At 42.4% G+C, this 15,212-nt stretch overlaps 2 protein-coding genes across 2 annotated transcripts in view; one reads left to right on the top strand and one right to left on the bottom strand.

Annotated features, from left to right (window-relative positions):
• The window catches only part of ANO3 (anoctamin 3), a 511,447-nt gene that overhangs the window by 47,488 nt on the left and 448,747 nt on the right, over nucleotides 1-15,212 (bottom strand). The window lies entirely within an intron of this gene.
• The window catches only part of MUC15 (mucin 15, cell surface associated), a 28,646-nt gene that overhangs the window by 7,554 nt on the left and 5,880 nt on the right, over nucleotides 1-15,212 (top strand). The window contains exons 2-3 of the mRNA XM_054972312.1: nucleotides 3,315-3,967; nucleotides 9,892-10,047. Of these exons, the coding sequence (XP_054828287.1) occupies nucleotides 3,352-3,967; nucleotides 9,892-10,047 (772 nt within the window). The 5' untranslated portion in view covers nucleotides 3,315-3,351. The remainder of the gene's footprint in view (nucleotides 1-3,314; nucleotides 3,968-9,891; nucleotides 10,048-15,212) is intronic.

The raw sequence follows: 15,212 nt of genomic DNA, 5'->3' as shown, positions 1-15,212 counted from the left end.
AGGAGGGGACATGGGGGGCACTGTCGGGCAATGGTGTGACATCACTTCCAGGGAAAACCTGGAAGGAACTTCACAGATCTGTAGTAATTGCTGGAAACTCTATGGTTTTACCATAAACATTTCTGATGATTCCTAAAGCAGACTGTCCTCACTTCTGGGATTTTTCTGAAAGAGACATCATATTGTTACCCAGTGGCAATCTTTTCATAATTTTTATCCTACTAACTACAGGAATGGTATAATCAAAAAGGAGCCAGTGGGAATATGGCAAGCATGGCACCCCAGGATAGTGCCTTCATAGTGTTAGTAGAAGTCTAAAGAAAATGAGTCAAGCTACAAGCTTGAGTCAACTGCATAAATCATGTAATATACATGAAACAAATGAGTGGTTCAATGTCACCAGTATAATACAAGTAGAGGTGAAACAAACACACTCCAAATTTTACTCAATTGCTGCTAGCAATTTAGCAGGATCTTCCAATTTTTTCCCCTGCAAGGATTTTCCCAACTTCTTCCCTTGATATTGAAATAACTGTTGATTTTCAGTTAATTTCCAGGTCCAATTCAAAATGCTGGTTTTAAGTAGACATGGGCACGAACCGAAAAAACAAAGAAACTGGGAGGTTCGAGGTTCGTACAGTTTCATGAACCACCAACCACGAACTTTCATGAACTTGCCCCGGTTCTTGAACCAGTTTGTGTGGTTCATGAAAATGTCACTTCCAGGGCAGCAGAAGGTCTGCAGAATAGGGGTGTGAGCTTCTGGTTTCCCCCTTTTAAACGCCAGCCGCTTTTCAGCTGGTAGGAGGGGAATCCCCATCAGCTGAAAAAAGCTGGCAGCTATTCTGCTTCCCTTGTTTGCAGAAGTTTGCTTATTTCCCTGCTGGCTTTAAAAGCCAGGAAATGGCTAAATGGCTATTTTTACCTTCTTCCTTTGGGGTATGCACACACACACTCTTCCCCCTCCCAAAGGCAAGAAAGTGCAGCAACATTGTAACATAGCAACATTGTAACATTACTGCACTTTCCTCCTGGCTTTAAAAGCCAGGAAAGGATTAAATAGCTGCTTTTCCCTCCCTCCAAGGCATGTTTCAGGCTTTGCAAAGAGAAAAAAACCCAAGTGTTTTGCACAGCCCTTTGGAAACAAAGTGGCAGGGAAGCTGCTGCTGCCACCATATAAGCTATGTGTGAGGCTGGTGCTTGGGCTAAATAATACAATACCTTTCATCCTGTGTGATATTGATTACAGCCATTGGAGCATTGGTGTGGCAACAGATCCACCACATTGCCTGTCGTTTGATGGCATGCTTTCCCCAGCCAGCCTGCTGGGCACTGTGGGATTCCAGGAGTTGTAGCATCTGTCCGGGCATGACTTGGCAGTCTCTGCCACCCAGAGTGAAGCTCACAATGCCCATACTTGGTGCGTAGCTTTTGGCTTCCTCAGGATAAGGGGACCTCAAAAAGGGGGTGATCAGCCCAGCCAGCACTACTTACCTGAATGGATTCAGCTCAATGTCACCAAACCACTCAACTGCCAAGTTGTGATAGGCATCCCCAGCTGAAGCTGGCTCCCAGGAAGGGAGGGCAGGAGTTGCCCCTCAGCTCCAGCTACCACTGCAGAATGGCAGCAAGAGCCACGAGGCACTTCTGACATGGCACCAGGCCCTGTCTCCACTGCCCTTCACTCCACCCCATTGGGACCTGCTGCCCACAGCTGGTATGAAGCCAACCCTCCACCCCAGCCTTACCACCTGGCAGCAACACAACCCACATTATGTCCATGAGCCTGTTTGTAATCTGGACCACAAGTGGAAATGTTGTATATTATTTATAACATGTATATTATATTACATTCCATCTTTTGGTGAAAAATTAATTCCAAAAGCAACTCACGGAAGGCCTACGGGACTCAATAATATACTGATGACCAGGGCTTAGTGTTATAGCATTTATTTCATAGCATAAATGATTTTGGCAAGTTAATCCTTGTATTTTGATGTTTGTAGTTTACTGTATTGTGCTTTTTAACTGATAAAAGTCACTTTGTGGGTCTATCTTAGGCAAAAAAGTAGAATATGAAAGTTTTAAAGAAATATATGTAAAGATCATACATTTGGGGGACCGGGGGATCCTGGGATCAATAGGTGATGTGACTGAGTAATATTTATTTTCCAAACCCAAATATGGCAGTCAATTAGATTACAAATGTAAAATGTTGTTTTACAGTACATTTGTGCCCACCTCAAACACAGCTATCCACTGTAAAGCCTCCTCTGCCAGCTTGGGGCTTCCCAGGGAGTTAAGGGCTGTCACATCACCTGTCTAACCCCTATTTATCAGGCAGAGAGACTGATAAATCCAGCTCAAATCCACACTGGATCCCCTTTTCCCTCTTCCCAGAGGCTCCACCGGACAGGCAGCCCATTCCCTGTATTTACTTTTCCTCATTCAGCTACTGCCCATGGCTACTGAAGAAAAAGAACTCAGTGTTTACTTTGAGTGTGTTTTAATTCCTCTCATCCAACAACTTCAGGTTAGCCAGGGTTAAAACAGAAACAAACAAAAAATTATTTACAAAATAGAACACTAGAGTGAATTATTTTAAATCAAATAAATATAATGTAATTAAACAGGGAATTATTACTAAGTATCAGAACAGGTGTTGACAGCCAGCTATATCTCTGCTGCCTTCCTTAGCAGCTTCCAAAACCTTCTCCTTAGTGACTGCCTTCCAACAAACATTCAACTATCACTGGCCCAGCATTCTGCCAGCTCTCATTAGTTGTTTCCCAGGAGAGTTAGAGCTGGAATTACTGCTGTCTATCACAACATTATACTAGCACCACCCAATTCATCTCTGATGCTGTAAAGTTGAAAAACCCAAAGTTATAGATGGGAAATTGCTTCAAAATCATCAATCCATTCCTAGTTACAACTGAACTACCAGTATAGGAATCATACCCTTTGTGAATTTATCCTAATATAATAAACTATTTTACACCTATATAAAAATTGTAAAGAAAGACTTGTTTACCCTGTTCTGATGTTAAAATTTGATGTCTATATTCTTTCCCCAGTTATATTGTAAATTATATGGAACAGTACTATGTTATGTTTTAAATTATTTGAACTTTTAATTAAACTTCTTTAAAAAATTGAAGTTTACTGAGTGACCTTGGACCAGTTACTCACTCTCTCTCTCTCTCTTTTTTTAAATAAAATTTTATTGGTGAGTGGAAAACAAAAGATATAAAAACAAAAGATATAACAAAAGACTATTAAAAAATTGAATATTTTTAAAAACTTTTTTCCAGGCTGTCTGCTGTATCAAGAAACAAGTATTGTGAAACCATGCTCATCTTCCAAAGATTCATGTTTATGTTGCTGTTGGCTAGTTTACAGTGGCCTAAAAGTGAAGCTGTCAATGCAACAAGCACAGACCTCACAAGCAGTATAAAGAGCACTGCCAGCACATCTACTACTAGCTTATCTATTGTCACATCACCAGCAGTCACTCATCACAGCGAAACAAGTGCAGAAAAAAATGATGCTCAAAGCAACAGCATAACTCCAAGGTCTCCTACACAGCAACCGGATTTTTCAAAAGAAAAAATCACTCAATCTTTTACAAGTGACAACAGAAAGTCATCTCCATCAGAGAGGCCCACAACCACAAGCAACTTGTTGACAATCTCTGAGAGCTATGTTGATACAACATACACAAAACCATCAGAAGCAGTACCAAACAGCTTCACCACAACCACTGATGATGTCAGTTTTACTAAGATGATCTCCCCCAATGACGCTCCAACAAATGGTGTAACGGTTTCTCCCAGTGATGACACATCAGCCACATTATTGGCCACTAGCAATAATGCCAAAACAGTCTTAATGACAAATGTACAAACCACAGGCCTGCACCCCAAATTTACTGACAACTCTGCAGAATCACGAGAACCCAAAAAAGGTAAAAGCGCTGTCTCAATTTTACATATAATTTATTTATTCTTTATTTTAGTATACTGTAACTGCCTGCAGCTACCAACACAGTGTAACACTAGCTACTCCTATAGCATATCCCCATTACATAGATACAACTGTGAGCCCACTGTTTTAGCATCTTTAGTTTCAAGTGACAGATGTTGAAATGTAGATAAAGTTTTGGAAATTGCGCTATTTATAGTCTAGGAAGATAAATCCATACAAATGTTAGTTCACATGACTTTCGTTGAGCTTCTCATCCTGTATTATGATCATCTGGTCACATTTACCAAATTATTTATCAAACTGGGATGAGTCTAGAAGGTGGGTCTTCTAATAAACAAATAGTTACATGCCAACTTTCAGCCCAATAAAGATTATTTTAACCTTTAGGTATTGAATTTATGAGTAAGAATATTCAGGCTTCTCAGCTTATTGGCTGTTCAGGAAATGGCGAAAACCTTAGCAATGAATTGCTTGTTTGAGCATACATGCTCAAGGCTAGTGTGCCCACTGGTTATATAGCCACACAGGTTGTTTGTTTCTGTTCTGTATATCTTTGTGACTTGTTTGTCCTAAGTGATTTCCTTTCCATCAGAAGAAACTGCCAACCCAAAACTCATCAGAGCCGGAGTTTGTGGGCTTGCAGGTGAGGTAGGGGCAGCCAGTTCCTTCATGCGGCTCTTAGGGTGGCACAGAGGGTTGCATGGTTTTAAATTCTAGCCGGGGCCACCAACTGCCATCTTGCAGTTCCCCTTTCAGCAGGTGGACTGAAGGGATGAGGGGTCATTGGCTGATGTCCACACCCTTTGCTGAGCCAGTGCTCCTGTCACTTTAACCAATAAAGCTGTGGCCTTTTTTCTCCACACAATATCTCATGCATGTTTATTGCCTGCCCAAGCACCTTCAGCCTTTGAGCTGGTCCCGCAATCTTGTTTTCATTTGTATTTGGTGATCATACTTTCCAAATAAACAGATAATTCAAAGGGATGATAACAAATAACTGTAGCTTTTTACTGCTACTAAGCTCAGTATATACGTATTCAGATAACTTACAACCATGTATGATATTGGACATACACATAATAATAAATCAGTGTTTTGGAACGGATGCAACTAATCAGAAGAAACTCCCACCCCTTGCAACAAGAAACCCAAGCTCTCTTAAGTTAAGGTTCTTTAATGAGACATCATAGCTTCAGCATATATATGTCCATAGGTTACACAGAGGCAAGTAAAAGCATCTGGCTGTACACAGGTCTCTTGTTGAGAATGATGTATGGAGTGCTTGTTACAAAGTTTCAGTCCCTCTACGTAAGTCCCCCACCCTTGGTGCCCAAGCAGCTGGGTACTGTCAATGGGAGAGTAGGATGGAACTGTCCCAAGGCCGCTGTGGTGAGCCATCTCAGATAAGAGCGCAGCCTTCCTAGGAGCTGGACAGCTTATGTGAAAAATAAGGAGATGATTGCACACAGGAGATGATTGCAATAACTCAGAAAGATGGAGGGACTGTAGGCAACAGACCTGACAGACATCAAGGTTTTAGAAATTGACCATCAGATGTTCTTGACCTTACCAGTCCTTTTAATTATTAAGGATTTTTTTTTGTATTTATTTCTATCTATATCCCTCCTGTTAGCTCAGTACAAGCTTTCTGTTCTATTTGGGCAGAATTATACTGTCTATCGAAATTCCCTAGAGCTAAAAAAATTTTAGGAGAAGATTTTAATGCTAGAGTGAGTCCCTTGGATGAGACTCTCACTGCTAAAATCCCAGAGTTATCTACTGACCTTAAGTTACCAGGGTGGTTTGAAAGAAGAACTAGTGATCAAAAGATCAATCAAGAGGGACCCAGTGACTTAAGCTAATTATTCAGTTTGGTCTGGTAATGCTAACTGGACAAGTGGGTCTTGAACTCCTTGGAGAGCTTACTTTTACCTATATAAGAGGTGGTATTAGTGTGTAGATTATTACTCAGCCAATTTTGCTGCTCTTTCTTTAATCACTGACTTTAGAGTTGGGGAATTTCTAAGAGGAGATCATTTGCCTCTGATAACTACTCTATCTATCTAGTCCTCTTTATTTAGCAAAAAGTCCACAGGACCATTTGGAAATAGAAGGGAAGTGTTTCAGAGACGACTGCTGGTCTTCAGCCTTTAAGTTATCTTTTGAAAGAAGCATTGGATTTAAAAGAATGTCAGACTTTGTACACATTGGGAATGAGTAGCACTGATCAAAGGAAGGAGATTGTGCTCTTCTCTAGATTGATGGAAATCTATCCATTTTTCCTTAAGCCATGTGCTTGTAAAGCAGTTCCAAGAAATAATTGGTTCAACAAAGCTTGTAGGGATGCTAAACATTTGGTTGTGACTTATGAGATAGCTTTGGACCAACAGTTTGGTGAATTATCTTCTGGCTGCTAAGGGTGCTTATAAGCAAATTGTGAAGGAAAAGAAAACTGCTGCCAGAAAGAGATCCTGGCAGAAGTTAATCAAGGCTGCTCAGTATAATGAGTCCTCTACTTTTGGTCGATTGTCTCCTCCTCTTTAAAAACGATCTCATACCATTACTGCTCAGACTTGGGTATCACATTTCTCATCACTGTTTTCTAAGACAAAAAAAATGACAATTTAGATTCAGTGTCTCCTGATCTGCCAGAATGGCAACCAGTCCTATGTTCAGAGATAGCGAACTTTATCCAAGGACTCCATCCTTGGAAGGTTGCTGGCCCTAATGGTATTCCAGCAGAATTTATTATTAACATCAAGGAGTGATGGGTTCCTCTTTTGGCTAATGTTTCCAGTAGACTTCAGTCATGGATGGCTGACTTAAAGATCATTGGCCCAGAACAGATGGGATTTCATAAGGGATATAGTATGCTAGATCGTCATGTGTTATCATATTTGAATAGTAAGTATGCCATTTTGAAGAAAGGTTTCTTTATATGCAGCCTTCATTTATGGGCTAAATTGAAGCAATCCACAACTGACAGGAGATTGTTGTGGTTAATTAAAATATTTATATTGATTTTACTGCCAAGTATGGTGTAATAGTGAGGGTCACTTAACTACTCCCTTCCCCATTGTTTGAGGGGTTCAACAGGGGTGTCTTCTAGCACCATGTTTGTTTGATTTGCCAGTTTTTTTGACTGATTCTTCTCTGCACCTGCCTAAATTACTGGATATTCCAGTCCATCTTTTACTTTATGCAGACTAGACATGGGCACGAACGGAAAAAAAAACACGAACAAGCTGTTCGTTGTTCATTACCATCCACAAACAACAAACAACGAACAGTAACAAACATGACCCTGTTCACAAACATGTTCGTTGTTCATTGTTTGTGGCCCCTTAAAGATCCCTTTAAATTATCAGCTGGCAGGTGGCAGGGGGAATTCCCCCCTGCCGCCTGTCAGATGATAGTTTAAAGAACCCTTTCCTGCTACGTGCAAAGAGCAGGACCCTTTAAACACCCCACAAACTGACCTTCCCAATGTCCAATACCCACCAAATTTGTAGGAGACATAGTCCTCACTGTCCTCCAAAGATCCCCCAAGTTTCAGAGAGATCACACCCCGGGAAAGGCATGATCCATGGGTCATTCCCTTTGTTGTCATTTTCTGTTCACAGTGGCAAAAATGGAACTGCCTGTTGGAAGACAGTTACTTTGTGGGGTTACAAACTGACCTTCCCAATGTCCAATACCCACCAAATTTGCAGGGGACATAGTCCTCACTGTCTTTCGAAGACCCACCCCCCCAAGTTTCAGAGAGATTACACCCTAGAAAAGGCATGATCCATGGATCTCCCCCTTTGTTGTCATTTTCTCTTCACAGTGGCAAAAACGGGACTCTCTGCTGGAAGTACTTTGAAGGGTTAAAACCAGAAGGAAAGCCAGAAGGAGTTCAGACAGAGGTCAGTCCCTGCCATTGCCAGGGGAATTGATTGAAAGGACCCAGACTGTCTGGCTTGAAGAACGGCTGACAAAGGCAACGAAGGAGGCTTGCAAGGACCACTTGTTCGTTTAGAATGGAGCCTCAGAACAGCTTGTTCACAAACAGATGAACGGGCTGTTCATGGTTTTTTTCCCATTTGTAATGCTGTTCATGCCCATGTCTAATGCAGACAATTCAGTTTTACTTTCCTGTACCCACATCAGTCTTCTTCAGGCTTTGAAAAGGATTTGTTTTTATTGTCTGTATGAGGAATTATCTGTTAACTTTACTAACATTATTAAGTTTGCACCTTGATCTTTGATTAAAAGAAAGACATGGATAGTTAATGGGCAGAAGATTTTGCAGGTTTCTTCTTTTAGGTATTTTGGTGCCCTATTCCAGACTACCTTGTCCTGAAGATGTCATAAACAATTGGTCACTCAGAAATGTTTGGCTACTAAGAAGGAAATTTTGCATTTTTTATATGCTATTAGTGATTTTAATTCATCAGTGGTCTCACAACTCTTATATGGTGTCCCTATATGTATGTCTGCTGTAGATGATTCTAAAAACAGTTTTCATTCCTTCAAGCAATTGGAGGACTTCCTAGGTGCATTGCATCATTGGCCCTTTGCTATGAATTTGGTCTCAGCTCTATAGAAGCCTGTGCCTGGGTATACGCCTTCAATTTTTTATTTCATCTTTGTTTTTTTCTTTGAGGCCCCCCAAGGGTAGCTTGGTAAGCCTAACACTCAGGGACTCTTATAACACAACCTGACTTCAGCTTTTTGAATAGAAGCTATCTCTCATCAATCTTAAAATGGATGATCTTTCTTCTTCCTCTGTAATGCAATGTAAAAAACATGTGGCTAAATTGATTTAGGCCAGATATATGAGCTATACCCATTTTAAAGCTCAGATGACATGCTTTCTGCTTGCTTTGGGCCTCCCATTGAAGGGTAACTCCCTTCTTATTTAGACTCAAAGTTATGTAAAACCTTTATGCGTTCATGACTCAACTTTCCCTTTTCAGATTGGTTATGCCCTCGTTCCTTCCAGTCAATTGACTCGCTTTGCAATGTCCTTATGTGTCTCAGCTTAGGCTAAAATGGATTATGCCATGCCTTGATAAACGGACTATGTTTCCTTTATCAACTTTAGAGCAAAAGATTCAATTTCTTTTAGAGAATTCTGATCCTAAATGTACCTATTTTATTGCTCAATTTCTAGAGGCTGCAGAAAAGTGTCAAAGGGAGGTGTTTTTAGATATAGGCTCTATTTAAGTTTTTTAGTTTTATAGTTCAAGACCTTGGTTCAAGAACAGAGGGAATGAAAAGAAAAAGACAGAGATGTGCCTTTAAAATGTACCATTAAATCTGAGAAAAATCACACTCAAATATATCACAATAGTTTGCTTTCTTCATGCATGAAACTGAACATTATTTTATATTACTTCGGCTCTTGAGGTCTTGTACACACAAACGAAATGAATTTCAACCACATATAGAACAACCTGTTTGAAAAACAGAAAGACACCTTTGTAATTTGCACTTTACTTTACAACTCGTGTAATACCCATATTTCAGAATGTTTAAGTTATAATGAACTGTGATGAGGTATTCACAATCCATAATTTTTTATTTAAAAACAGGCAGTTTACATTCTGATGCTATGGGACCATTAATGAATTTCCATTTGGGCATCCAGAAGAAAATCCCCATATACTTACTTCTAAAATTGTTTCAACAATAATTTATCTTGCCCACATGATTATTGGCAAGTTTTAGGGTCAGAGTTAGGGCCAGAGTTCATTCCCTGTTCTCATAAAAAGCCCACAAAATTGAGGCTTGGATCTGTAGCCAGCTGTTATTTAGGTTTGTTACTGACCTTTCCCTTCCTTTAAGACCTTATTTTGCTTTCATTTTATACTTGCAAGGGTCCTATCTTTACTTCATTTTTTTTGTTTGCTTTTGCAGAGGATCACAGCAATGGAGGAGTAATATTTGGTGCCATTGTTGGAGCTGTGCTTGGATCTGCATTAATTGGTTTGGTTGGTTACTTCATGTGTGCGAAGAGAAAATCTGAAGGATTTGTACATCAGAGACTTTATGATGACACAAGAAGTGATCCAGGTAATAATAGGTCAACAATAATTGCAAGTTACATGCAATGTTTAGAAGGATTACATCTTAATTTTCAGTAGCAAGTACTGCAGTTGTCGAACAATCTTGAATAGCTGCAATTCAACTAAGAGGGCTGGACCAAATGTATAAAGTGAGGACAAAAGAGGGAAGAGAAGGAATGAGGTGAATTTCTAATAACTTTGTCCTAATGACTATTCACAATTCCTACTGGGCTAGATACAAAGTAGAGGTGGGCATGAATCCGATTATGACCCAAAAAATGCATGAACCAGGCCAGTTCGTAGTTCGCGAACCATGGACCATGGAAGCTCCTCTCTACAAACTTCCACGAACTGGTTACTGGTTCAGGTTTGTTTGGATTGTATTGGGAAAGGGGCAGTATAAATGACCATTTCCCTGAGGAAATGGCCATTCAAACTTTTCCTGCAGCTTGCAAGTGTCAGGTTGTGATTGTGTTTAAGCCAAAGAGACTCCATTTTAATCCTGTCAGTATATTAAGTGTTTCTTTTGCAGGTGGCAAGTCTTCTGATGAAAGCTTACAGAGAGAAGAGGAATGTTATGTCTACATATATCTGCCTTTCTGACACCCTTGAGAAACTTTCACTTTCTCACCCTCGGGCCGATTGTTTTGAGAACTGAGGGGGAGGATGGGGCCTGCAGGGAACTGCTATTCTGTACCTCAGCTTTTGCTTGGCATTCGTAACAATTTTCAAGTTCAGCTAAGATCCGTGTATCTTGGAATGTGTACTCTATTGGTTGTTTATCTCCAGTAAAGCCTTTTGAAATCAATAGACTCCTGCAAGAGGTAGGCTGAGTTGCAACTTTTAGCAAGCCACAGTCTGACATTTTGTTATGAATCACCTCTGTTCCAATGCCTTGGCCAGAGGAGACGGATACCAAGGTCGAGCCCGACAGGGACCCTTTGTTTGATCCATATGTCTCCAGCACGAAAGGAGTGGAACCTACTACAACAAACCAACCTGCTCCGGGGGGAACAGAGTCTGGTCCTGCTACAGTGTATCCCCTCGCACCCGACAGAGCTGGCACCTAGGATGTCCAGAGGGACTTGGGAGCTCAACCACGGGTGGCGGTGGAATCCCTGATATCTCTGCCTACACCGAGGCAGTGGGGCTCCAGACCTAGAGAAACGAGGGAGAGGAGAGCAAGCACGATGTTCTCCAGGTTGCTCATTGACGTGAGATGGACGGTCGGTTCGTCGATGGAGGAAGGACCTAGCATTATTTGGGAGCTTCCCAAACAGTCCCGAACGCCGATTGAGGCACGGGCCAGCAACCAGCCATGGTATATGTGGAATAAAGAATCCAATCAACTGGAAGAATGGGACCCCAGGGGTACCGAGAATACCCAGGACTGGGAGACCACCCATCACGACTTGATGAGCTGGGATTATGCCGAAGTTGCTATGTGGACGGGGCAGCGCGAGTCAATTAATCAAAGTTGGCAGCAACTACAGGGCCGAACTCTAGCTGTTGATGCGGGGATTTCAGCAGTAACGGGACTAACGAAAGGAATCCTTGCTGGGATATCGGAGGAAGGTGAGACTGCCGGGGCCACTGGAATGGGAGAGATTCGACCTTGGTCCCGTGCTACCACCTCCTCTGTGGACTATGTGGATACAGTACAATTCCTGATGGAATTGCCCCAGGAAATTCAGTATGAGGATGTCAATACCTCAGTGCCACTACACGTATAGAGACTGGAGGATAGAATTCGTACCATGGAAGAGAGCTTGGCCCACGCTGTGCATCTGTTATCGGTGCTAGTTATGGAAGGAAGAGGTGAGGGGCCGCAACAAGGGGAGCATCCTAGAGCTTCAATGAATCGAGGTGTAGCAGCCCAACAGCAGTTAATACAGCAACAGTCGGTGCCTGTCCAGAGGGATCCACCAGTCTTAATGCCGGCACAGGGTCAGGTCCCCCCTTTGAACAACCGCCAGTACAACCTATTCCACGGCAACAAGACACCCAGCCCAGACTGAGGCCAATGCCTTTACAGTACTACCCGTTACCAGCTCCAGCCCTAGTCACTAGACCTCAGAAGTTGCCGATGGGGTGGGTAAAGTTGGAAGCTACGTTTGACGGAGATCCTTTAAAACTAGGATTTTTCTTAGTACAAGCACTTCAGTTTTTCAATCGTTGGGGACATTTGTTCGAAGATGAAGCTAGTAAAATCAAACACCTAGGATCCCGGCTGCAAGGAAAAGCGGCAGAATGGTATGTAACTTTGTATGAATTGGGGGCCCCGGAGTTAGACACCTTGCAAGGCTTGGTAGCGGCTCTCCGAGCACAATATGAGGACCCGTTAGAAGAAGATAGAGCCCGAACAGAATTGCAAACCATTAGGCAAGGCAATCTGTCGGCCAGGGACTATGTTACTAAATTCCGACAGCTAGTGGTCAAATGCCTGAGATGTGAGGAGTCCACAAAAATAATTTTGTTTAAACGAGGCATGAATCCAAAATTGCTGGATCGGGCTCTTATGCAAGACAATCCCCCAACATTATTGGGTTGGATTCAATTGGCATGTGAAGTGGAAAACCGTATGCAGGAAGTATGGCTTGTAGAACAACAGCAGGCAACGGGGCACCGAAGAACCTCCATAATTGTTAGAGGGGGAAGAGAAGCAGGATACGCGGCTAGAGGAGTGAGAGAAGCTAGATGGAAACAAGGACTGTGCTTACATTGTGGCCAAAGTGGCCATTACGCAGCACAATGTCCACTCAGGCCTGTGCAACGAGCTCCGCTCCAGCCAGTACATACAACCTCTACCACCCTTCCCCCACTATACCACCCAACGCTGGCTCCCCGATCTGCTAGAGGACGCAGTGCAACCCGCCGAAATCTTCCTGAGAAAGGATTAGAATTGGAAGAAGTCATGGACTTAGATTCAACTGCTTTAATTGGAGAGGAAGGACCCGAGAGCCCGAGTTCGGGAAACGAGATGGATCTGTCGTAAGCGGACCCAAACGACAGATCAAACAACAGTCTGTTCCCATAGTGGAAAGACCGTTCTGTTCATGCCAGTTACTTTAGTCAACCCAGAGCGGAAAACTCATATTCATGTACAAGCACTTATTGATTCAGGATGTTCCAGAGATATCATTGCACCCGCTCTGGCCAATGGACTAGTACTTCCCATGAAGGAACTAGAAACACCGGTCATCTTCGAACAAATGGATGGCTCCAACATGAACCCAGTAACCACCGAAACCATACCTGTGTTCACGGGAATGGGACAGCATTGGGAGACGAGGTCATTTGTGATTAGCCCTACCGCCAAATACCCTCTAATCTTAGGTAGCCGATGGTTATGGGATCATAACCCAGACATTGACTGGCCGGGTGGGAGCATTACATTTCGGCAAGATAGCTGTAAAAATCACCGATGGAACCAAAATTGGGGTACCAATCCTACCCGGATGGAGGAATCTTTACTAACCCAAGAAGAAATCAACCAAATACTGAAAGAATACAGAGCCTATTTACAAGCCTTCACTGAAGAAGAAGCAAACACCTTACCTCCTCATAGGAGGACCGATTGTGCAGTAGAAATCCTCCCAGGAGCCACCCTGCCCAAGGGCAGACTATACCCAATGAGTCCTATAGAAATGGAGGAACTACGCAAATTTATTGATACCAATTTGGAAAGAGGATTTATCCGACCTGCTAATAGTCCTCATGCAGCCCCAGTACTGTTTGTCAAGAAAAAGGATGGGGGGCTAAGACTGTGTACTGATTTCAGAGGACTCAATGCTGTCTACTCCACGAACGCGTATCCAATTCCCCTCATCACAGATTTGCTCAACGTCGTGGCCCAAGGTAAGATCTTTACAAAATTGGACTTAAAAGATGCTTACTTCCACGTTCGTATAAGAGAGGGGGATGAATGGAAAACCGCGTTCAATATGCCCTTAGGGCAGTATGAATATTTGGTCATGCCTTTTGGCTTGTCTGGAGCTCCTTCGGTTTTCATGTCCATGATCAATGAAGTCTTACATGAATTCCTATATAAAGGGATGGTCGTTTATCTAGATGATGTGTTAATTTATTCAGAAACTGAAGAGGAACATGTGAAATTAGTTCAACAAGTATTAACCACACTTATGCACAACAAGCTACCCATCAAATTGTCCAAATGTGAATTTCACAAATCCGAACTCAGTTATTTAGGATACTGCATCTCCAAAGATGGGCTAAAAATGGATCCAGGCAAAATTAAAGCAGTACAAGAATGGCAACCCCCTACTACCCATAGAGAGCTGCAATCCTTTCTGGGGTTTGCCAATTTCTATCGAGAATTTATAGAGAATTTTGCCCAAATAACTCTTCCCCTCACAGAATTACTAAAAACAAAGAACAGAGGGGAGCAAGCCAAGAAACTCACATACAAATTAATTTGGACTCCAGAATGCCAGTTGGCTTTTAATCTGTTAAAACAGCAATTTGTATCAGAACCAGTCTTGCAGCACCCCGATGAAAATCGCCCATTTATTGTGCAGGTAGACGCCAGCGATACGGCGATAGGGGGAGTCCTATTGCAAAAAGGGGAAGACAATAACCTGAAACCTTGTGCTTATCTCTCACGCAAGTTCTCAGAGTCGGAGAGAAATTGGAATGTCTGGGAAAAGGAAGCGTTTGCAGTCAAAGCGGCGCTCTCCTCTTGGAGACATTGGTTGGAAGGGGCCCGTCATCCTTTTGAAGTGTGGACAGATCACAAAAATTTAGAAGCATTACGTAGTCCCAGGAGATTGAATGCCAAACAATTAAGATGGGCTGAATATTTTTCCAAATTCAATTTCACCCTAAAGTTTTTGCCTGGCAAAACTAACTTTTTAGCTGATGCTCTATCGCGCATGCCCCAACTACAAAGCAAGCGGGAGCAAACGATAGACAGTATTCTCGCCAACGCAACTCAGAGGCATGGTCACAACGCGCAGTCGCGCAGCACAGCATACTCGAGCGGATCAAGGGTGGAGACAAAAACTGAAAAGCGAAGTGGAGAAGGAGGGGGAGAATATGCCAAAAGATAAACTAACTCAATCTGCACAAGGGGAATGGCTTTGGGGCGATCGTTTTTATGTACCCGCTAGCTTAAGAAAAGAAGTGTTGCAGCGTTGTCATGATACCCCGACT

This window comes from Eublepharis macularius, chromosome 2 (assembly GCF_028583425.1).
Source record: "Eublepharis macularius isolate TG4126 chromosome 2, MPM_Emac_v1.0, whole genome shotgun sequence".
Lineage (NCBI taxonomy): Eukaryota > Metazoa > Chordata > Lepidosauria > Squamata > Eublepharidae > Eublepharis > Eublepharis macularius.
The sequence above is the reverse complement of the archived record's forward strand: the minus strand, read 5'-3'. Positions and strand labels throughout refer to the sequence as shown.